This window comes from Yarrowia lipolytica, chromosome 1B (assembly GCF_001761485.1).
Source record: "Yarrowia lipolytica chromosome 1B, complete sequence".
NCBI classification, from domain to species: domain Eukaryota; kingdom Fungi; phylum Ascomycota; class Dipodascomycetes; order Dipodascales; genus Yarrowia; species Yarrowia lipolytica.
The window spans coordinates 1661429-1685961 of record NC_090771.1 but is presented as its reverse complement, the minus strand read 5'-3'; the positions used below and the strand labels follow the sequence as shown (position 1 = coordinate 1685961).

Genomic DNA, 24533 nt, shown 5'->3' with positions numbered 1-24533 from the left:
GATGGCCTGAGGGGATAGTACCATTTAATAGGCATTTTGGAGGGTTTTTTTGGTATTTTAAGTAGTTCAGTCAATATTTATGCTGATTTCTACCCCGAATACCACCTCATATTCGCTTTAACAGTACTACGACACGTTCAACTCCACTCGTGTCTGTTTTCGTGGTCTTGTTTTGAATTGGCCCGAAATGGGGTTACTGCGGTTACCACCAAACCTTATGTGCTGCTGACAAGAAAAGAAAGATGGCACTAAGGAAAACCAAACCCAGCTGAAGCCATGAGATTTCATGTCAATCATAGCATAACTGTTTCAGGGCAGTAAAAGCAAATGTTTGTCTCAAGGGGGAATGAAGAGGCCTGTAACCGTGACTGAAAACCACCTCCCGAGTCTGCAGGCAGACGCACACATGCACCATTTCTGTACATGTTCAGCTGGGTGGAATGTGGAGTTCGTGCATATAAGTGAATAGTACACCAGACATGCTCTCAACATCTGTCCACTGATTTCCTCACTATCGTCGACAGGGCCTGTTGGGAGTATCGCATGGGGAAGTGAGTGTTGTTATGGTTAGTCTTTAAAGATCGACACGGGAGCTTATTTTCTGATGAAGTGATGTCGTCACAGGTGATGAGGAAGTACGATAACCACTATTAGGAATCTGTGTTGGTGCTGACCATACGCTATATCTCTTGAGGTGTCTGGAATGTAGCTTTACGTCGCCATCTGTCTGTATATCCTACTCTTCTTCATCTGTTGTTGCCATGTATACTCCGTCGTCAAGGTTCATAGATCTCGGGAGTATCGTAACCACGTGAAGTTTGGATTACCCGTACAGGGTCTAGAGTATGAGTACCAGTACATATAAGTAGCTCTGTTGTTTGTGAGGGACTGGGGAAACATTCTGTGGAAATAATATTTGACGTGTTTGTCTCAGACGCGTCCAGGGAGTGGATCGGTGAAACTGATATGCAGGTTGTGTCGTACCGTGCTCAATAGCTACTATGCTGTACATACTTGTACGAGTACAGGTAGTCGCCGTACAAGTGGTCATACTAATGACCTGCTATGCCTACAGTGCCTGTATTTGAAGCTGGTTAATTAGCGTCTCTGGTGTTTGTCGTTTACTGCTTTTAGTGCCCAACGAGAGCACAGGTACGGGTCTGGGCTACTTGTAGCACGCTGTAAGATCTTGTGTGGGTATGGCGACGTGTTTGGTGCTGCTTGCAATGTTTTTGGTACGTCGTCGACTTACCGTTACTGTAGCTGCTCGCCGCCGTGTCTCCGTGAATGCTTATCTCTCTGGTGTGTATCCATGTTTATCGCTCTTGTTTACCTCATGCTCGCTCTTATACCAACTGCACCTTAACGCTCACCCCTGTTAATAGTCTCGTATACGATGGTCATAGCAACGGCCTAAATGTCCGACGGGCACGTGACCTCCGCACCCACGTGATGTGTGCATGTAGCACGGATCTACAGTGCTCGAGTATGGTTAGGGTGTCTTCTCGGGTTAGGGCACTACAGGTAGGGTAAAATGCCAGCTGCGGTAACAAAGTTGGTGGAGATCTGAGAGCAGCGGTTAAGGGTGGCTATGGAATGTGAGGTTATGAGAAGGCGTCGATAGTGTTTTTTGTAGCAGCGTGGATGATATGGCAGCTCTGTGGGTGGAGGTGGACCTGAAATGGGTATATAGACACGTACGATCACAAGTTACCTACAAGTGGTTGTACTCATCACATTGTCACCCACCCGACTCGTATCAGCTCTGTGAGCACATACTTGTACTGAGGGTCGATATAAACACACCAAACAACTGCCATAATGCTGAGCTATTAATAAAGCCAACATTGACCTCGTGCATATCACTTTGCCGCACGTTACTGCTAAGAAGGAGGTCTATGACCATTGTTGAGCAAGACTCATGTCAATACGTGCAATCTTACTCGCACCATTCTCGTGTGATCCAAGTTCTCTCACTCTCGTCAGCCGCGAAAGACACGCGCTCCCACTGGCTGACTGGCAGGCTATACGCCATCCGAGACAACAATGCCTGTTGCAGTGTGTCTCACTTCTCCAAAGTACAAGGCAGGGCGTCGGACTGCAGGTATGAAACGAGAGCACGGGAAAGGTAGGGTTTCAGAAAAGGGATAAGATAGGAGTAGCTATTGTAATAGGGGGCTTCACTAATAGCGGCTGAATATCTGCGGATAAAGATAGACAAGTAAGACGGTAGCTACCGGTTCAGAAGGGCTCATTGGTGTCAACATGGGCGGCACAACCACACCCACAGCACCACAGTAGCATATGTGACATCACAAGTTCAACAAGTATCTAATTATAGGGTAGCTGATACACCGGATGCGGTCACACACTACAGCAGCAACACACATAACCGAAACGGACTGTACGGACTCAAACGTGGTTTCTGTAACAAGGCTGCTTGGACATTCCCACGTGACTCTCAAGGTATCTCCGCATTGTCCTCGTCCGTGACTCCCTGAGAGCCACCGAGACGTCAAACACGGAGGTTTGTTTTAATCTGGACAATGGAGCTTTTAATTATCTGCACGGAAGCAGCATGCTTGGCAGATGGAATGATCACCCAGGGTGCCGCCCGTAGAGGCAATTAGCTGTCACAACAGACTGACGGGTGTCAAACTGGCCAGTCAAATTCAGCCATTTTCCTGGGGCCACTCGAGCTCTCCGTGGTCCACAGTAAATACTCGAAGCTGTGCGGCTTCTGCTCATTTTTTTTGCTCACTCATTCCGTGGTGCATCCAAGGTCGTATTTTTGCATTACAATTTTTCAGCGATCCCCTGTTCCCCTCACAAGCATGCTACAGCGTAGAATGTGGACCTGAGGTATTACTGTAGCGAGGAGCTAGTATTTGGGACCAACTACCATACAATGGCGTACCAACCCCCCAATGATCTAGCCCATGCTTTCCAGTCCAAATTATCACTTAATTTTTACAGCACTTTTCTTCCCGAATCTATCCATTGCACAATGGCGTGAGACATGAATATCGACGTCTAGTATTTAATATGCATTTTTGACTTTGGGGTGAGTTCTAGGGAAGGTGGAGTGTCGATAAAAACCGGTCAGAGTAATCCCATGAAGACGGAAATTGGCTCAAAATGACCATGGAAGCACAGTCTTCCACGTCTACAGAAACCGGAGATATCTATATGACCATTGCTCCATTACAACACGGTCCTTACTCGACGATACGATATGCTTTTTCCATAGTAGGCTAACGTAAAACGGCCTCCCTCGCATTCGAGACAAGGGCCGCTTCGAAGCGAGAGGTCGTGCCATGGAGATGACATTTTAGGGAGGTGGAATGACAGGATGTTGTTTGATTGACGACTCCATGTTGTCTCCATCCATACCATCACAAGATCAACGCCTCTTAGTGAGGATACAAAACAACCACCCACCGTACATCTCATGAACCCTTACAGAAAAAAGGCCGATCTTGGCTTCTCTCAGAGTCGTTCAGACTCTCTAATTCCACTCACCCCTGCACGGGTCATGCCAAGCAGCATCGAAGACTGTCGTCTGCTGTTGCTTCGAAACTGCCTGGCCGTCTCCTTCTGCTTCAACTCCGCGTCTGAACCAACTCTGAAGTCTACGACGCGAGTGTCTCCCACCTGGAACGTTAGAGCCGAGACAGCAACCATATCACGCGTAGGGGTTGAGTTTGAAGGGGGCGATGGTGAACCAAGGCGGTGCCCCATAACCCAGAGGAAGTTCAGCTGGGCGTGGATCAACTGTGTGTCGTGCCACTGCCATACAATGTAGCACACCTTCCGGATCCATCTGACGTATGTACCTTCCCCATTGTTTGCACTCATGGATCGTATCGTACTTGGAGCTCACCTCGCTAACTCCGATATTATTCCATTGTTTGTGTCAAGTCTCTTTACACAGTCGCTTTCGACGTTGACTGTTTCGTTTCAACTTCAATCGTATCGTAATTAGGTGCTGGTACTTGTATCTCACTATCCACACAAGTCGCTCTACGGCATGTTCCAGTTCGATAGAGTTTGTTATATATTATCTGGGGACGATGAATCGAAAGGTGAGCTGTTGCATATCGTTACTACGAGGCCACCGGTTCATTACTTATGCGACTTTCTGTATCGTCTACTCGTACCCTCTTATCCACCCTCATTCCACTCTTCTATATCATCGCACAGTGTGTAAACCCCTCACGCACAACCCACGTGAAGAGCACATGGGGGCAAAGGCTAACGCGGCAGATCAGGGTTGTGGGAGTGACGCTTTCGGAGAGCTCAGACGGCCCTCATTGTACCAAGGTGCCAATGTGCAAAATGTGCGCTATAACCATGGCCAGTGGACCATTATAGAAGGGGAGCTGAGCTAGCCCAGAAAATGATATGAGCGGATGCTGGAGCGTTGGGGGAGAGATTAGCTGGACAAGAACCTCTTGGGATTAGCCCGGGCGTTTTTACAAATCATTGACAGTTACTCAGTGGAGCGCTCAACTGCGCAATTATCATTGCCTCCACCACTCTTATCGATCGACGGTCCTTCTACGCGTATCAATGCAATTACCCGGTCTAAGGGTTACCCGTCTTTGAGTGTGGCAAGGTGACCTAGTTAAAATAACACATCAAACGACAGCCCATGGGGGTAGTGTATGTGGCAAAAAAAGATGACTAGTCGATAACCGAAATATATGCCGCATGGCACTCTATATCATTGTCTCCATAGCATACACGGTTTGCCACCGACACTCATCCCGCACCCAAACACGTGCTCTCACCCTCTATATCCTCCAGACACCTAAAATAGACCTGGCGGAATTACGCTTTTTATTTACGCTTTTGTGTTTGGCACTTGCAGGCCAAACAAAGAAATGGGGCAACCATGCTCGCATAGAGGTAGGCGCAGGACCGTAGCGATATATATATAGCTGGAGACGCCTTTTCCTATCTAATCAGACAAGTCGTTACACAGACTAGTACACCAAAACAACTCAGACCACCCGACCACCAGTCAATCTTGGTCAACCTGATCTCCGACATCATACCCCGACACTTTCCACGACTCTCCACGACACTACTCCTGTCACTCCCCCTAGTTTCTTTGCCACTCGTATTTGCCATTGCCTAACCACCATGTCTATCAAGCGAGAAGAGTCCTTTACTCCCACCCCCGAGGACCTGGGATCTCCCCTGACAGCTGATTCTCCTGGCTCTCCCGAGTCTGGAGACAAGCGAAAGAAGGATCTCACTCTGCCCCTTCCTGCTGGTGCTCTTCCCCCTCGAAAGAGAGCTAAGACAGAGAACGAAAAGGAGCAGAGACGCATCGAGCGGATCATGCGAAACCGGCAGGCGGCACATGCGTCTCGAGAGAAGAAGCGACGACATTTGGAGGACCTGGAGAAGAAGTGCTCGGAGTTGTCGTCCGAAAACAACGATCTACACCACCAGGTGACTGAGTCCAAGAAGACCAACATGCACCTCATGGAACAACACTACTCGCTGGTGGCCAAGCTGCAGCAGCTCTCGTCGCTCGTCAACATGGCCAAGTCTTCCGGAGCTTTGGCCGGCGTTGATGTCCCCGACATGAGCGATGTGTCTATGGCCCCCAAGTTGGAGATGCCCACCGCGGCTCCTTCCCAGCCCATGGGTCTCGCCAGCGCGCCCACCCTCTTCAACCACGATAATGAGACCGTCGTCCCCGACTCTCCTATTGTGAAGACCGAGGAAGTCGACTCTACAAACTTTCTCCTCCACACGGAGTCCTCCTCCCCCCCCGAACTAGCTGAGAGCACTGGCTCAGGCTCGCCATCGTCGACTCTGTCCTGCGACGAAACTGATTATCTTGTGGACCGGGCGCGTCATCCAGCAGTGATGACTGTCGCAACTACTGACCAGCAGCGTCGGCACAAGATTTCATTTTCATCAAGGACGAGCCCGTTGACGACGAGCTTGGACTGCATGGACTGTCGGATGACTTCACCCTGTTTGAAGACAACAAGCAGCCTGCCCAGCACGACTTTATTGCTGATCTAGCTCACTATGAGTCGAGCGTCAGCAACCTGTTTGGGGGATTGGAGTGAATGGAATCCCTTATTTATTAACGCCATCAGTACGGCATTCTTCTCGATCAGAGTCTCAGCATATGGCGCGCGTCCACCATTTTTTATACACAGGACAGCAGCGACTGGCTAGAGACCGACTTGGAGAGGTGCAAGGAACGGGCAGTTTATTTATTGAGAGAGATAGATTTGTTAGAGGAGACGAAACACACAAAAAACACTGGCCTAAGTCGGTATATAAATGAATGAATGATGATGATTACCTATTTACCTATTGGATAGCTTTACTTGTAATGTAGTTGTGGCTGAACAGACAGATCCACTAAGACGTTATTCAAAGACACTTGTGTCCTGGAATGAAATGAGCTTCCATTTTTCACCCGCGAGGTTAACCTTGTGGTGGTGTTGGAGGAGATAGGAGATAACCATTAGTGGGTATGGGTAAAATTTGTACATTGCAAATAGGGGATGTGTTAGTATATACGGAAGCGCTTCTATTGTTATGCAACTACATTGATTTGAATGTAACGAGATTGGATACATCACCATAATGTGTACATAATTACTCCATCATCTCCTTGTTATTGTCGCTTTTTCACCCTGTAGTTCGCGCACACCGCTCAGCAAACTCAGCCTCCGTCAAGCTCTAAACCTTGATCTACTGTAACCTGTGGTGTTTCGAGGCCATTCCATGTGAGTTTGGGGTGTAGAGTTTAGTGAGCAGTCTGCGGGGAAGTAGGGAAGGTGCCGCGTGAGTGATATCTAGGGGTGTGAGTTATGTGGCTGAGAGATAACCACAAGTACCTCCTTGACCTTCTTCTCCGAATATTATTTCCTCGATCATAACTCAGTGCCTCCTTCAATTGCGTTTTTACTCTATTGCTCAAGTGTAAGACCTGTAAATTTCAGTCTATGGATTCCATGTCGGTCCTTCAACTATAATTACCGAGAGTCTGACTTTTCTTCTTTTGCCTTTGACTTTTGCGCTTCGTGCATATATACAAATGTTTGACTGTGGCTTACGAGCACATATTGGAATACTGCTCAACAGCATCTACCTACCATCGCTACTCGCTCTCTGCTGCTATTACTGATGTTGTATAGTTTCACATAGCCTTTGGGGTTGCATTACATTGAACAATGACTTTTGACCAAACAAAACAAGTTACATCCATCGAAGACGCTATATCAGCACGCTAGAAAAAACGGGCTAGGCGTGAAAATCACAAAACGAGCACTTTATCGTACTATAGAGAGGTAGCACAGTGCAACACACACACCACTTTAGCTGTTGGACTCTTACATGACTCTGCTTGCTTCCAAATATCCTCTTTCTCTTGCATACTCGTCGTACATGGTTCAGGTAATCTTTTTCATCAGTCTTGGCACTGCAGTTATCAGATCAAAAGATGGCCGTGCATGCTCGAGAGCCATTGGATGGAGTGTACGGTGCCAAGAGTCGACTCATTGTCCGGCCGACGTCGGACTGGAAGTCTCCAAACAAACCTGATCCAGACCGTTGGCTCCTCCGTAGGTTACATCATACATAAAACTGATCCAATGGCTGTCGATCTATCCTGCCATGCATAGGCTTGGTGGTGGGCACCAGGATTTGGTTGTAGTGCCGAGAAAGTGATAGCCAGGCACTGTGGAGACCGAAGAAACCGAAATGATCGGGGCAGGGTTATAAGTAAGCTGTTTATGTGTGTAATGTGACGCATATGATAATTGAGAATGCAAGTACTATAGCTAATCATTGAACGACTCTGAAAGATGGCTTCAAATCGTCAGTGGTTCTGTCTAGACCCTGTATTCTCAACTAAATGTTTCAAACCGGGTCCTGGGACCAATGTCTGATTTCAGAACTCTCAAGTTAAGTCTTGCACAATACATACGATACCTCCAAAGTACGTCGCAATATAGTACTTATAGATCCTAAATGTTCCATAGTTCCTAATTTCTGTACTTGGTAGCTACTACTGTACAATAACCTATAGTAGTCCATATCCTCTTCTGTGACACTGCACTCAAAGAGCTAATGTCTTCACACTATTGGAACGTCACGATCTACACCCTGGATAGCTACAAGCAGTCGAGATATAGCAGTATTTATGCCTACGATCGAGTCTTAGTCATCAATTCACCAGACAGTAATCACAAGCCTTAAGGAACAGAATAATACCCTCTGCCCAAGAAACTTCACTTTGAACTACTATGCAATAATACGAACCACAGCTATAGCTTCCCCTCCAGATACAACCTGGGAAGCCATAGAACTTGTCTAATTGGTCTATTCAACTAATTTTCGCACCAGTACATACTCGTATCCAACTTGGTGCGTCCCAGACAGAGCTATAAACAGACTCCGTTTATATAATATATATATATATTATATATGTCCCAAGACAGAGCTATTAAACAGGACTTCGTTTTATATTATATATATATATATATATATAATATATACATATATTTTCCTGCATATACATTTATTTTAATTTACAGTTATGTAACGTATGGTACCCTACACACAATGCCCGCTCCGTCCAAGTGAGTAATTAGTGGAGCAGAACTACCGTGATTGAATTAAAGTGGGTGGGAAGCTATTGATAGACCACACTGTCTGCTACATGATTACACAGCAGAACACTGTGATACGCCATTCTCCCATTGTGTTTGACATCACTCTCCCTTTTTTTGTTTATTTTAATATTTTCCAACATATTTGCAATACTGTTGGCAGACTGAACCAAATCAACAACCTTCACCCACCACGCTACGAGTACTCAAAAGAGAGAGTGTGTACGTGAAACATACATCTCGTTGCAAATAACAACCCAAATCACGGAATCACAAAACTGCGCCAAGTCACTCAAAACTCAGGAGGAGCCGCCTTACATCTCGTGTCTACTCTTCACACATCAAAACATGATCATTCATTAACTAGTTGTTCATAATATCTACATATCGACTCTTTGCACTCTTTCGAGCACCCTTTCTAGGAGCGCCGGTAGGAGGTCCACCGGTGAGGAAGCCCTCGAGAGGATCAACCACCTTGGGTCGAGGAGCGCCCGTGGCAGCCGGTCGAGGAGCGCCACCTGCTCCGGGAACCGGAGGAGTATCAGCAGCGGGAGGGGTGGCCACAGGAGGAGTGGCCCCACGAGAAGCACCGACCGGAGGAGCACCTCCAGAAGGAGGGGGAGGAGTGCCACCAGCAGGGGGACCAGCAGGCTTCTTGGCCTTGGGGGGAGGAGGAGGTCCTCCAGCTCCCTTGATCTGGTCCTCAATCGGCAGATCACCATTGATCCACCGCTTGTGCTCTTCCGAGTAGTAGAAGTTACTTTTCTCTCCAAGCTTAGCCTTGTACACCTTCTTGTCGTCTGCAGGCTGCTGTTCGCCCTTCTTGAACCAGCCTCCAAACCAACCCTTCTTTCCTCCGTCCTTGGGCTCTTCCTTCTCCTCCGCCTTCTTCTCCTCCTTCTTGGCAACGGGCTTCTTGTTACCCACGCCAAAGTCGTCGTCGTCCTCTTCCTCAGCAGCAGCGGTAGGAGCTGAGTACCGAGAGGCAGGGGGAGCAGCGGAAGTAGCAGGTTCCAAACCTGGAAGAGGTACCGGAGGAAGGTTGCTAATGGGAGGCAGAGTGACGGCTGCAGGAGTGTAAATCGCACCCTCATCGTCACCGTAGTCTCCAGCATCGTCTGCAGCCTGAGACTGGTAGCCGTACGAGGGAACTCCATAGTCAGGGTAGTCAGCCGCAGCAGCCTCCGCCTCACCGGCCTTCTCGTTCTCCACCTCCGTCTCGGTAGGCTCGGCGCCCTCTTCTTCAGCAGCCGGATAACCAGAGTATGGGTCATAGCCTCCATAACCACCTCCGTAGCCGTAGCCGTAGGCCTCAGACGTGGTTGCAGGCTCAGGCTCCTTATTGGCAGTGGGAGCAGGGGCAGAAGAGTTACCAGGCGAGTAGGCGCTGTTAGCTGGCGCATACTTGTTGGATGCTGCCGCTGAAGACTTCTTTTCTTTTGCGGGAGAGCCCGGGTCGTAGGGGTTGTAGACAGACTTGACAGAAGGCTTGGGGGGAGGCGCCACCTTTCGAGCGGGAGGCTTCTGACCAGCCTTCTGAGCAGGCGCTTGCTGGGCTGGAGGAGCCGCAGGAGGGGCCTTCTGAGCAGGAGGAGGGTGTGCCATCGGTTCAGGTTCAGGTTCAGACTTTTGCTCATATCGCTCATTCTCGTTCTCAAGGTGAGAGTAGTCAGCCGCAGGCTCCTGCTCCTGATCCACAGCCTCAGTCTCCTCCTCCTCCTCGATGTGATGCTCAGGCGTGCTGGCGTAAGATCGACCGTAAGCAGGCTGACGAGGAGAGAAAGATGAGGCGCTGGGTGCATAGGGAGAAGCACCAGAAGCAGAGGGAGCAGAGGGAGGGGCGTACACGTTTCCAGAGGGAGGAGCGTAAGGAGAGGGGCCAGAGGGAGTTGCACCAGGAGTGTAGGCATTAGCGGTAGCTCCAGAAGGGGGAGCATTTGCATTGCCACCCGCACCGGGAGCATATGCGTTGGCAGCACTAGAGCCACCGGCAGGAAGAGGATAGATACCAGCTCCACCAACGGGAGCATAAGCGCTGTTACCGCCACTCACGCCACCAACGTCGATGGGTGACATAACTCGAGGGTAGTCAGACTGCACAGAATGCACAGAGGCAACAGAGGGAGCTCGCTCGTATCCATAGCCCGAAGGACCCGCATCCATGGCAGACGACGACCGAGGCAAGCTGGGCCGCGAATCATAGGGTCCAGACCCGCCCTGAGGCCGCAGAATGTTACCTGTGGAAGCTCGAGTGGGAGGAACTCCATAAGGCTGGTGCTGTTGGTAACCAGGAGTCACAGCAGACTGCTGACTCAGATCCACCACGGAGGTGGTTCGAGAAATGCCGGGGGTGGCTGCAATCTGGCTGAACACTGTGTCACTTGCAGAAGAGGCGCCAGCAACGTTGGCCTCCTCACCCGCCACAAACTTAGACAGACTCTTGTCGAGATGACCAAGCACCTTGTCCAGCTTGGGCCGAGAGAACCACGAACCGGTGGTGGCACCAGGAGTGGACGACACTCGATCTGACAACGCAATCAGCCGGCTGATGTAAGCAGGCTGAATGATGGAGGACTTGTCGGTGAAGCTCTTGAGAGCCTGGTTGAGATACTCGGCGTACCGCTGGGCCTGAGCAACATTGCCCAGATCAGCCAATACCTCGGCATGGACCAACTTGTATAGCTGCATCTGGGGAATCGCAACATTGGTCTTGAGACCCAGAGCAAACTCGTAGGTCTCAGACAATAAGATGGCGTCGAGATCTCGACCCTCGGAGCCCAGGAGGGTGATCTTGTCTGTCAAAGGAGCCCGCGAAACTACATAGCAGAAATGGCCAGCTGCAACATACCCCTTCTGCACAAGATCGTCTCCAAGCGAAACGAGAGAAGACAAGTCGCTACCATCGTCCTTGGCGTTGGACAAGAGGTAAGAAACCGTCTCCTTCCAGTCACCGTACGCCTCGGATGAAGGGATCACACCGCCAAACGAAGAGTACAGGAACTGAAGAGTGGGCTTGTACAAAGGTCGAACATCGTCCTTGATGAACTCAGACACCACATCCTTCCACTTCTCGGGGCCCATAGTGCTGGCAATCAGCATAGAATGGCCCCAAAGACGTCGATCCATACAATGTCGAATGGCTGCGTCCTTAGATCCGCTCTGAAGATGTCGAAGCACATGGTTGGCGTCTGAACCAGAGAAAGAAGGGCCATTGTCTCCCTGTTGAGGCACAAATGACGATGACGAGAGGTCCATGGCAGACGTGAAGGCAGAACCGTCACCGGTAGCACTCTGCTCGAAATGAGGAGTCAGGAAAGCTCGAACCTGAGCAGAGTTGATGACTCCATCATTGGCCAGATACACACGAACCAACTTCCACAGCAGAACCCGATCAGCATCGGCATTCTGCGAGTCCAGCAGGTTCACGTGGTCAGCCACCCACTTCTCCAGCTCCTTCTTCTTGGACTTGACAGGGCCCTTGTTAGGAGTGAACAGGGGCCCAGGGAATCGCGTAATATCTTCACCAGTGGACACAACCTTGCTCACGTCCAACAGACGAACCGAGGTCTGGCTGACAGCAGTGGCGTAGCCAATTTGAGGTGCAATCAGACAAGTGGCGTTCTTGGAATTGCTCCATCGGAAAATGGGGAACTGTCTCTTTCGAAGCGCCTCATCCGAAACTGTAGACTTTTGGCCAATGTCCTTGAACTCTGAATATCGTCGAGGAGACTGTGTCTGAGGCTGCTGGATGACTCGCTTGGGAGAAACGTTGGGCGAGTAAGCCATAGCCGGAGCAACTACAGGAGGAGTAGTGCCTCGAGGAGGAGCTCCCCGAGGAGGAGCATAGGCATTTCGAGACGACACCCGTGGAGGTCCAGCAGGAGGGGGGCCCGAAGCTGTTCCAGCAGCAGCAGCAGCAGCAGGCAGCAGCAGCAGCAGCGGCAGCAACAGGAGGCTGAGGCTGAGGAACAGGAACGCCACGAGAAGTTCCTCGAGGAGGTCCAGCAGGAGGTCCACCAGCAGGAGGTGCCGAATGACTCACGGGTGGAGGAGCATAGGGCGAGCTACTCTTAGGGGGTACTGCTGGAGGAGGAGGAGCGTAGGGTGAACTCGTTTTAGGAGGCACTGCAGCTGGAGGGTGAGCATAAGGAGAGCTCGTTTTGGGAGGGACAGCTGAGGGACCACTGGGAGGAGCATAGGGGTTATGGGGAGCAGCAGCTGGGGGTCCAGAAACACTGTTATGGTGTGAAACAGGCGCAGAATGGACACCTGAATGAGGGCCACCGTGAGAAGGCATTCCGTAGCCATCACTGACTCGTCGAGGTTGCTGAGAAGCCTCCTGAGCAAAAGGAGCCCGAGGAGGAGACAGAGCGTAGCTCGGCTGCCGAGAAATAGGCTTGACGGGAATGGGTGGCAGCTCCTCGAAGAAGTTCTTCTTAGGAGCCGTAGTAGGCGGCTGGACAGGAGCAGGAGCATAGGGGTTACTAGCAGGTCGTGCAACAGGAGGACCCATGGGGGGAACTCCAGGTGTAGGAGGAGCACCCGGAGCAGCTCCAAACGCAGGCATCAGACCGGGGGTAACACCAGGCGCACCATGGGCCTGGGGAAGCTGCTGCTGCGACCGTGCCTTCTTGACAACCTTGGGAATCATACCTGTGGGGAAATCAAAAGCGTCCGACTTGTTCTTGTCAACACGTTTGCCAGCTCCAGGAGCAGCAGCAGAGGGGGTAGACTGTGAAGAAACAGGCTGGTACATATTAGGAGTGGACTGAGCAGCTCCGTAACCTCCAAACTGAGACACAGAGGGCACAGTGGGTGTACTATATCTGCTTGTGGAGACGGGGGCAACAGGCACACTGGGAAAATAAGTGTTCTGGTGCTGTTGGTTAGCTCGGAAGTCGCCGCCAGTCTGGGCAGCCATAGGTTCCTCGTCCTCGTCGTCCGTCTCCAGGAAGTCCTGGTCGCTCTCCAGCAGATCGTCGTCTTCCAAAAATGCAAATGACTGGACAGGAGGGTTGGGCTTGCCTGCCTCAGCCAGCACCTCGGCCTGGTCATCCTCGTCCGTCAGAAGCAGATCGTCGTCTTCGTCGAGGGACAGGGTGATGGGCTTCGGCTGTGGAGGCTCGTGTAGGGCAGGAGGAGCCTCAGTCTCGCTTACTCCAAGCTGGTCGAAAAAGTCAGCTCCACTGGGCTGCACCTTGTGTCTTCTTCGGGGGGCATCATCAGACGTAGCAGCAGCAGGAACAGACTTTTCAGGAGACTTCCCAAGTTGGCTGAAGAAGTCATCCTCAGCAGCAGCAGCCTTCGTGGCAGCAGGAGCGGCCACAGGGGACTTGTGCTCAGGCTCAGCAGACACAGACTGCACATTTTCCTCTGCAAGCTGACTGAAAAAGTCATCCTGAGGAAGGGGGTCTGTCTGCTCGGGGTTTTGGGGCTGGGCCAGAGATGCCATGAAGTCGTCCTCTTCCTTGGTTGTAGTGGAAGCAGCAGTGGTATGCTCAGGAACAAACCCTTGCTCTTGTTCAGACTTGCCTAGACCAGAGAAAAAGTCGTCTTCAGCAACAGGCTCGGTCTTGGTTTCGATAGGCTTAGCCTCCTCAGCCTTAGCGGTCTCAATGGTCTTGGTTTCGGGCTCAGACTGTGTCTCAGCGACAGTCTTCTTACCGGTTTCATCTGAGCTACCTCCAAGAGTTGAAAAGAAATCGTCTTCATGCTTTGTATCGGGCTCGGTGTCCTTGGCCTGAAGCTTAGCCTCCTCAGACCCTAAGTTGGCGAAGAAATCGTCGTTGGGCTCCTCCGATCCGGTCTCTAGCTGATCCCGGACCTTACGATATTCATCGGCTTGCTCCTGCTTGATCTGCTCAACCACAGGGTCCTCCATGAATCGCTTTTCCAGCTTCTCCTCGACCTGGGCGCTTTCCTCGGCTCGTTCCCGCTTAATGCCCTCAACAACAGGATCTCGCATCAGCCGCTCGGTCAGCTGGTCCTCCACTTCGCGGATTTCATCCTCCTTGTGTTTCTTCTCATTCTCCACCACAGGATTCCCCATGAACCGGCTTTCCAGATGCTTCTCAACCTGTGTAATGGAAGGCGTGGCAGTGGCAACAGGGGTTGCAACATCAGTGGTAGTACTGGTAGCAACCTCTTTCACATCCTCCTCTCCATCCTCCTCCTTGGACAAAGTGGAGAAGAAGTCTTTGTCCGAAGCCATAGGGGGCTCGGGCTGCTCGATCTCCGCAACCACCGGATCGATCTCTGCCTTAACCTCAGACTCCTGCTCATCCTCCTCAGGCTCAACAGGAACAGGAACAACGACGTCTACTGTCTCGACTGTGGGCTCGGCAGCCAGGGCGTTGGGCTGCACAGTAAGCACCGGGGTTGTTCCTTCTGGCGATTCGGGTTCAGCCTCGGCTTCTGCAGACTCTTCGGTGCCAGTCTCCTCCTCCTCGTCAATGTCCTCCTCATCATCTGGGATTGAACCAGATCCTTCATCTCCAGCTATGGCCTCAGCCAACGGCGAAACATTGGTCACGGGCGAGGTTGGCGATGTCGAAGCTGTTGTCTCTGTGGCTGCGGCGCTCTCGGGCACACTGAGTGATGCTGAAGTGGAAGAAGCGGTCTCCACAGCAGCGGGATCAGCGGCAACCGAAGAGGCTACGTTGGTCGCGGGCACGGCCACCGAAGGAGCCGCCTTCTTGGCCTTGGCCTTGCTTTTCTTGTTATTCTTTTTAGCCATACTGTGTTAGTGAAATGTTGTGGATGCGATCACCATGTGCTGAAAACTCCGCAAGGATCGCAAAACCGCCCAAACTCACCTAATTGACGACCTCAATCAAAAGAACCTTGCGTACTCGGTGAGATTGATTCGAGTGGACGAAAATAATGTCGTATGCGTGTACTGTGTGTGACGTAGCGTTTGGCCAACTTTGATCAACGTCACCAAGGTTAGCAATGCGAGTGCATGTGTGCTGGGTGCTGTGGGGAGTGGTGGATTTGGTAGGGACAAGTATGAGAGTCTACTACAGCCGAGTTAATGGCATATAATAGAGACAGAGTGAGAAAAAAGTGTGGGATGACTGCTCCCATGTATATTAAGACTACCCGTGTGTATTTTGCACAGCTTTTGTCGTCATTACTTCTATACTACACAGGTAAGATCGTCTCATCACCACGCCCGTTCATGAGCGCATGTTTACTCACGTGGAACGGGGGCGTCTACAGTAGAGTTTGAGATTCGAACATGGTATGGTGTGATATTGTGCAAGTATAGGAGGTTGACTAAAGATGTAAGTGCTTATTAATACACGAAAAGTTTGTAACTTTTGTTTCTCTGGCCACCTCTTATAACCATTCCTCGAGACCAGAAACATACGCCTCATAACGGCTATTTACACGCTCACGTCATCATCTCCTTTCACACCCTGATAACTTTATCTGTGGGATATGATTCGTGAGCTGTTGAATGTATACTACGAAAATCGGATTAAATAGACTGGAGATACTATCAGAACGACTCCAACGAATGCATTCCATACGTATTATTCAATACGCTTAGTAATCATCGCATTCCTGCTCCAGGCCCACCTCACTTTAGGCCAGTATTCGGGAGTTTGGCCGAGCGGTCTAAGGCGCCAGGTTTAGGTGTAACACGCTTAAATATAAATTCCCTGGTATCGAAAGATGCGGGAGTTCGAATCTCCCAGCTCTCATTTTTGCTGGCCGTCATGCCCTTATTCTTTTTGCCTGCCTGATTGCGACTTATCCATACATGTTCGTACAATGCAAACAACCTGCTTTTGGGCTACAGGGTTCAATAGAGTTCTGATCACGTGACGGAAACCGAAATGTACGATGAGGGAATGATACAGTTCGATCAGTCAAATAAACAAAGTGCAAGGTCATCACTCGTGCTAATAACTGTCTCAATTTGCTAGTTGTACGGTGTGACAGTCAAACGAGTCATATATGTACTTGCCTAAGGCGGTCAACTGTGTGCTTAGGAAGTGAGTGCAGTAGACCCTATAGCTATTGTTGAAGGTAATACCCGGTAGGGTAATACCTGGTCAATTCCTCACATAGTGATGAGAGGAACCAGCTTGGTCGTAGACGAGATGTCCATTCTGTAGATAGTGTTATCCATTGATCTAGAATCTCCTTCTGGTGTGTGCTACTATCGGAACGTGGTGTCCCTAGAAGTGAGTTGTAAGTCGTTAATCAATAATACGTACGATCTTCAATAGCTAATGTATAAGTAAGAAGCTGACACTTACGGTACAAGACGACAATCACGTGATTATTTGTTTCAGAGTAATGGATTTTATACAGGCAGTGTTTCCAACTACAGTATATATATCGCTCAAGACCATGTCCGACTACCTCCAAACTTCGACCACTAAGTCAAAAGCAGTTTCAGCTTACCCCAACTTCAAACCTGAACTTACACAGTAACACAGTAAATTAATTTAGGTTGGACATGCATGATAGAAAAATTCGAAGTTTAGACGTCCAAAAAAATCACAAACCACACAACAAGACACAGCAAGATGGCTCACAAAAACAAGGGCAAGCAACTTGCTCCTGAGCACGAGAGATTTCTATCTGCGTGCACTGATATCGCGCTGGAACTCGTTGGATCGCTGTCCAACGGATCCACCAAAGATATCAACCTCAACGCTCTGGTGACCAAGTATGCTAAGCAATACAAGCTGGCCTCCCAACCTCGTCTGACAGACATTATCGGCTCCATTCCCGATCAATACAAGAAATACCTGCTACCAAAACTACAAGCCAAGCCTGTTCGAACTGCGTCCGGTATTGCAGTGGTGGCTGTCATGTGCAAGCCTCACAGATGTCCTCATATCGCTTACACTGGTAACATTTGCGTCTATTGCCCCGGAGGTCCCGATTCCGACTTTGAATACTCAACTCAGAGTTATACTGGATACGAACCCACGTCCATGAGAGCTATCAGAGCTCGATACGATCCCTATGAGCAGGCACGAGGTCGAGTGGACCAGCTGCGATCTCTGGGTCACTCTGTCGACAAGGTGGAGTACATTATCATGGGAGGAACTTTCATGTCTCTGGACAAGGAATATAGAGAGGGATTTATTTCACAGCTACACAACGCTCTATCTGGAGTTCATGCGGAGGACGTGGATGAAGCTGTTCGTCTGGCTCAGCATTCTAACACAAAGTGTGTCGGCATCACCATCGAAACACGTCCTGATTACTGCACTGAAACACATCTGTCGGACATGTTGAGATACGGCTGCACGCGTCTGGAAATTGGAGTCCAGAGTGTGTACGAGGATGTTGCTCGAGACTCTAACCGAGGACACACCGTCAAGGCTGTCTGCCACACCTTTGCATTGGCCAAGGACGCTGGATACAAGGTGGTTTCGCACATGATGCCCGATCTTCCAAATGTGGGCATGGAGCGAGACCTCGACCAATTCCGGGAGTACTTTTCGTCGCCCGATTTCCGAACTGACGGTCTCAAGCTATATCCCACTCTGGTAATCCGAGGTACTGGTCTATACGAGCTGTGGAAGACTGGTCGGTACAAGTCCTATAATGCCAACGCTCTGATTGATCTGGTGGCTCGAATTCTTGCATTGGTCCCGCCGTGGACCCGAATCTACCGAGTGCAGAGAGATATCCCTATGCCGTTGGTGACAGCTGGTGTGGAGAACGGAAATCTACGAGAACTGGCGCTGGCACGAATGAAGGACTTCGGAACAAAGTGTCGAGATATTCGAACTCGAGAGGTAGGTATACAGGAGGTGCATCATCGAGTTCGACCTGACCAGGTGGAACTAATCCGCCGAGACTATACAGCCAACGGGGGATGGGAGACTTTCTTATCCTACGAAGATCCCGAGCAGGACATCCTCATTGGTCTGCTTCGATTGCGACTGTGTTCCGAAAAGACCACCTACCGACCGGAGCTGACTGGCCAGAAGACTTCTCTGGTTCGAGAGTTGCATGTCTATGGTTCTGCCGTGCCTCTGCACAACCGAGACCCTCGAAAGTTCCAGCACCAAGGTTTTGGTACGCTGCTGATGGAGGAGGCTGAGCGCATTGCTCGTGAAGAGCACGGCTCCAAGAAGATTTCTGTCATTTCCGGTGTGGGAGTGCGAAACTATTACGCCAAGCTGGGCTACTTCCTTGATGGTCCGTACATGAGCAAGTGGCTGGATTAGGAGACCCAGGCGACGAGACAATGAAATTGACTCGACCAATTGAATCAAAAAGAGCTGGGGAACTTACATCAAATTCATTATGTTACCGACAATATCACCACATGATTTCACCACTTCCCCACACAAACAGAGAACATAGATAATCGAGTTGGGACCCGTCAATAGAAACGGGGCACCTGCATTGCAGACACGGATATTATCTGGTCAGGCGGGTCGGTGGTCCACCCATGTACAAGTACGCACTGCAAGTATATTGATATTGTATTGTAAGGTCTCTAGTAATTTTTTTCTTTCTTTTCTTTTCATTCTTGGCTATCTAACCTTTGCCTCATCTATTTCCCTAAACGACAGCCTCATGCATCCCTATCTGTATTAACGTGCATGTAAAAATTACCGTTTCTGGTATTACAGCGGCCTCAGCTCCAATTAAATACCCGTAGCTCATGACAATAATGCGGTCTGCGACCGGAAAAGACAGTTTAACTGTCCACTAGCCCCCCCATACGTCCATATTCGGCCTAACACACTATTAGACCCTCTGTCGGAATTTCCTTCTGTCTCTTTTAGCCTGCATATTTCAGGGGTGTGCCAGGTGGGTCAAAAAATAGATGGACATGGGAGCTGGCACAAAAGAAGTCCGATATAAAATTTCGCCAGTTCCCCCATTCGACACACCGACGATGGCTTTGTTCTCTTCGCTTGTTTGTGCTTATATTTCTCTGTCTGCTCACCTGCACACCCACCGGCTACAATTGCTCTCCAATGTAACATCTCATGCACCTATCCCCCAACTCAATCGCCAGAGTCACAGTGCAACCAAACACGGGGGATACCTGGGCAATGGAGTGAGCGACTAAATGATTTTAAAGCAGGAAAGAAAGAATTCGATATGCGAAATTATCTGTTACTTGTACATACAATAAATATACACGCAGTAATGACTGCTGATGTTTTGGGTGAGTCAGATGGGGTTTGGATGGACCCATCAGATCAATTCTTTAGAAGATCCCACATTTCTCCACACAACTTGAGGAAACGTTCCTTCTTATCGCCGTTGGACTCAGAACCGTCCATTTCTGACTCTGCACGGGGGGCAGACGAACGTCCATTGACGCCCCGGTGGCCCAAAGGTGTAGTCTGGGGCTGCGCGCCGGTTGTGGTTCCCCCAGGAAGAGCACCCGCCTTCTTAAACGAAGATGCATATGGCGAAGAGGCTTGTAGCTCCACATAATGGGGGAAGTGATATGTCTTGATACCCACCCCAGGACCATTTGGACCCTCGTAAATGTCTTCCACTTGCACCTTGGAGTATGGCGATGGCTTTTGCGAGTGCGGGTGGGGCTGTGGCGTCATGAGGCCCGTGGCCGATCCTGGAGGCACACCTGTATGGGGTCCATGCGACCCGGGATGCAGGGAGCCACCGGGATGCGCAGAGTTGAGGGGCGACACCATGGGGATCTGATTACGAGCATCACCAGGGTAAGGAGGAAGGCCCGATGCAGATCCCGGTGGTTGAGAGCCGGGGGGAGGCGGGATGCCCATGTTGGCCTGGAGCTGCAGATTGTAGTACCTGATGGCATTGGGGTTCTGTACTCCGTTGGGGTGCACGTAGTACATTTTGTTAGCTCCTGCGCCTGTTCCCACGGCCGAGGGCAGTCCCGAGTCATTGACGGCGTTGTTTCCGCTGTTGGAGTGGGCCGTGTGGGGCGTATTTTCAGACGATCCGCCGGAAGACGAGTTAGCCGAGTTGGGGGCATGCACTGGGGTTCGGAGAGGCGGCTGTGTCTCTGCAGCCGAAAATCCTCTGATGGTTGGGGGCGCGGAGTTGACGGGCGGAGGGCCTGTCTTGGAAAGTGGGTAGATGCGGATGTCAGAGGGCACCTTCTTTCGCTTGAATCTGAGGTTGGAAGGCGAGGAGAGAGCTGGAGACAACGACGAGGAAGAAAGGGTTCGTTTAAGCGTTGAGCTGTCGTTTGTGGCAGGCAGTGTCGGATTGTGGTTCTGATTCTGTGTACCTGTTGTTGTTATTGTTGTTGTTGTTGCTGCTGTTTTTGCTGTCGCGGTAGCTGTCGTGGTGACTCCTCCTGCGTCGTGTTCTTTCTGCGTCTTGTCTAGACTAGAGTCGCTCTTACTGAGGGATGGATTTGAGTAGGGGGAGGCCAGTTTGTGTTTTGGCGAGGTAATTGGGGCGAGTTTGGGCGTCTGGGTTTCGACCTTCGCATCGTCGGCTGGCTCGTCGTTGAGGACACGCGAAATGTTGGACATGTTGCGGACTGCTGTCTTGTGTGGAGATGGATGTAGTGGGGGAGGGGATGTTGTGGTATTGGCGGTTGTAACTGTAGATGTGGGCGTGTGTGTCAGTGCTTTTGTATCGGTAACTGCTTGTGTGTCTGTGTCACAATCTCCTACACTCTGCTCGTCGTTGGAAGCGACTTGGTGGACAGTGTCGGACCAGATCAGTGTTTGACTGAGTTTGGACTTTTGGTTTTTGGTGTGGGAAAAAGTAGTCACTGGCCTCATATACGCATGGTCCCAACAAGGGAAGGCTAAAATCTAAGATTAACAAAAAGTGTGGGATGCAAGTGCGGAATGGCGGGTTGGAATGGGGGGTTGTGGCAGTTGGGGAAGTTGAAGAGCGAGTGAGAGCGTGGTAAAAGGCGAAATTTTGGGCACAATGAGTGGCTAAACGAAGATTAGGCGTGTCTATCTTCGTTACCGGCCGAAACCATCCTTTTACCGCCCTCTGACTCCAATATATATCCTGAAACCAGCTGTAGGCGCTCGTCATTGTCTGCAGGTCTTTATTATATTTCCTTTTTGTCTTTTGTCGCAGGCACTCCACCCTGTACACGTATATGAGACCTTTGCCCGAGCGTATAAAACTGTTTCTGGACACTCCGCCGTGGCCACAAATACCGGTATCTCAGAGAGTGAGTCTCAAAGGGCCAGTCTCTCGTGCTCGTATACCATTCTGTCTCAAATTACACCTTGCGCAACCAGTCAAACGAAAAGGCAAACGGCGAGACATAAACAAGAGCTTTTGCGTGCGCGTCTTTGTCTAGACCGGCGACTTACATAGACGATACTGAGCCAGTCTACGGCTAAGGATTTAGTGGGAATAAGGGAAGTATTTGCGACCAAGAAAAACAAATATTGGGCTGCAAATAGTGACAATGGGGACGCGAAGATGACTACAGGCGTGGCTCACTACATACAATGTGTGGTCTCAATTCGCTACGATCAACATGACATAATTTTCACGTTACCAGCACCGTGACAGTTCCGCGATTTGGGGTTCCTGTTGCTCCGACTACCGTAGTGTGTGGTATTTGAGACAGTACTTGTAGTAGTGTGAGACAAGTCTGGTGCTTGGGAAAATAGGCAGGTGACGGGCATATACTTAGCGCAGGTGGTGCGTCTAAACAAGTGGAGTCTTAAATGAGACACTCTCAGTTGTTGTTGTGGGCATTATTTTCACTTCCATCCATTCGCTTTTGTCCAACTCCGATACGCACTGTACAAATAGTTGCAAATACATAATGTATCATACTGCTTTTGCGTTTTCCACAAGTGAAGTTGGGCTTCGTAGAAAGTCACTGTGAATCATGTCAGCCAAGTGTTACATGGACAGACACTGACAGAGACTTGTGGCTCTTCAAACGGCTCCACAATGGGCAAAGGAGTCGGTTCTTAGACTCAAAGTCACCCACTGCCCACTACTGTAGTATCGCCCCTAGTGGGCTCGGATACCTGCAGTGGAAAAAGCAAACTCTTCTTTCATTATGCAAGCCTTGGCCTGCTACGATACCTACTTGTAGCTTTATCCATTTAGTCTACTGGGAGTTAATGTATGCTGTGGGCCAACCAAACCCCCTGTTTCACATGTCCACGGACGGGGGGCAAGCTCTTAGCTCTGTGGTGTGCCTGTATGCGTAGGCTGAAGATCATCTAAAAGGATCGTCAGACACTGTTCCTTTATTGAGCAAGATTCTCCGAGCAACCGTGCGCCGCCATTAGCCGTGTTTTACTGCGACACGCAGCTGAGCTTTCCAACTCCAACTACGGAGTCCCAGATCAGCAGCACCTGTCTGTGGCTTGCCCACCCCAAGTCATGTCAAACCGTGGGGGGTCCCTTCACCACTCGTATATACCACTCCACGCACATTCTGCACATGCCGTCTGGGTGTCACTTGTTTCATGTACCCCTGACTGCCGGCCAGCCCAATAACGTTGTCTCTTGACCACCAAAGTGATGTGCTTACCCCTGTGGTGAGACCTACAAGTATCTCATCTGACGAAGCGTTCCCCGGCTACCTGTCGGATGATCCCTGTGCGTCTGATCTCTTCAAGTGATTTACAAGGGTAACTACATTCCATGGAAAGAAGGACTAGCACTGGTGCACCACTCGTGCAGCAGGGCCAAGAGACGTTTGGCTTTACTCTACTTAACCAGCAATTAGAGTCAAGGTAACGGAAGAAAAAGAAGAAAAAGAAGGCACGCAAGACACATTCCAGACCCAGCGGCCAAGACAGATCGTCAGGTTGCCAGTCGGAGGAAAAGACTACCCGTCCTTTCTATTGCGAGACGCGCACTGGTACCTGGGCAATGTAGCAACCAACTGGACAACCAAAAGCAGCCATTGTTTGAAGCACAAATAAGACAGCTGATGAATATTTCCGTAGGTGCCGGGTACTTGTTCTTACAACTGTACCGTAGAAGTGCGATGGCATCAACTGTCATTAGAAACCAAGTGATCATCTGTAGATAGCTGACACCAAGCCCCCTTCCCTCCTTCAATGAGAGTTTTAATTACGAGTTACTTTCCTCGCACTCCGATCTGCCGATGTACCGTAGCTACTTGTACGAATACGTACTTGTACCTACTCGAATACCGGCTCTCATGCTCATGCTCATACCCACATAAGTAGGCCTGAGACATGATTTCTTTTTGCAGCATAGATCGTTGCTTTTGACCGGGCTCACCTGCCGGGCACGGTCGGGCTCGCTGAAACGGTGTACACATACTGTAGACAGCGTAGGCGGTGGCATATATCGTCAGTCTCGTATTTCCCTCTTTCGGAAATTTCATACTAAACCCTGTGATACGACAGCTGTCAGACACATTGACCTTGACGGAACGACAGAAAAAAACATGTGATTTATTTCTACATGCAAAAGCTACAGAAAGTAAGGCCAGACTAAGTAAATCTCCGCTGGAGAGCACAAGCACCTGTCGAAGAAAGAAGACGCTCTGTGAGCAAATCTGTAGTGAACCTTTCTTGAGCTTGTTTCCCCTACTCGCTGCTCTCGAAAGCTCATTTGAGAAAGACGTTGCACAATACCATGACTGATACATGATAGACACGGTAGACTGTTGAGCTGATGAGCAGATGCACTAACGGCGACAAAGACAAGCAGAGGGGCCTACTGGCACCAAACTCGGGTATGTAGACATACAATAGCTTAGTATCGTCCCGTAGCGTGCGTCAAACAGCGCTATTTTGTGAACAAGGTGAAGTCAATGGAGCGGTCTAAAACAGTCCGGCACGATACATACAGTGATGATGTACGAATGTAGTTGTATTAGCGAGATCTAATCACATCGAGCCATTACGCAATAGCTAGTATAAGTACTTAGCTACAGGTAGAACACCTTACATTAGACTACGAGTA

The 24533-nt window shown here is 50.0% G+C and overlaps 5 protein-coding genes and 1 non-coding gene across 6 annotated transcripts; 3 read left to right on the top strand and 3 right to left on the bottom strand.

Annotated features, from left to right (window-relative positions):
• Positions 1–5148: 5148 nt before the first annotated feature.
• Positions 5149–6048, top strand: YALI1_B16808g (uncharacterized protein; the record flags this gene model as incomplete). The annotated part of the gene is made up of 1 exon (XM_068282080.1): positions 5149–6048. One exon carries the CDS (start codon positions 5149–5151, stop codon positions 6046–6048), a length of 900 nt encoding a protein of 299 aa, XP_068138181.1.
• A 2969-nt stretch (positions 6049–9017) lies between these two features.
• On the bottom strand, positions 9018–12440 carry YALI1_B16735g (uncharacterized protein; the record flags this gene model as incomplete). The annotated part of the gene is made up of 1 exon (XM_066094179.2): positions 9018–12440. One exon carries the CDS (start codon positions 12438–12440, stop codon positions 9018–9020), a length of 3423 nt encoding a protein of 1140 aa, XP_065950251.2.
• Positions 12325–15390, bottom strand: YALI1_B16705g (uncharacterized protein; the record flags this gene model as incomplete). Its single annotated transcript, XM_068282079.1, has 1 exon — positions 12325–15390. The coding sequence occupies one exon, from the start codon at positions 15388–15390 to the stop codon at positions 12325–12327; it is 3066 nt and encodes a 1021-aa protein (XP_068138180.1).
• Positions 15391–16258: 868 nt separating this feature from the next.
• Positions 16259–16363, top strand: YALI1_B16697r. The gene has a single exon. It is a non-coding gene; the product is annotated as a tRNA-Leu (tRNA).
• An 834-nt stretch (positions 16364–17197) lies between these two features.
• Positions 17198–18859, top strand: YALI1_B16687g (uncharacterized protein; the record flags this gene model as incomplete). Its single annotated transcript, XM_500809.3, has 1 exon — positions 17198–18859. One exon carries the CDS (start codon positions 17198–17200, stop codon positions 18857–18859), a length of 1662 nt encoding a protein of 553 aa, XP_500809.1.
• A 990-nt stretch (positions 18860–19849) lies between these two features.
• YALI1_B16645g (uncharacterized protein) lies at positions 19850–21379 on the bottom strand (the record flags this gene model as incomplete). Its single annotated transcript, XM_500808.3, has 1 exon — positions 19850–21379. One exon carries the CDS (start codon positions 21377–21379, stop codon positions 19850–19852), a length of 1530 nt encoding a protein of 509 aa, XP_500808.3.
• Positions 21380–24533: the final 3154 nt, after the last annotated feature.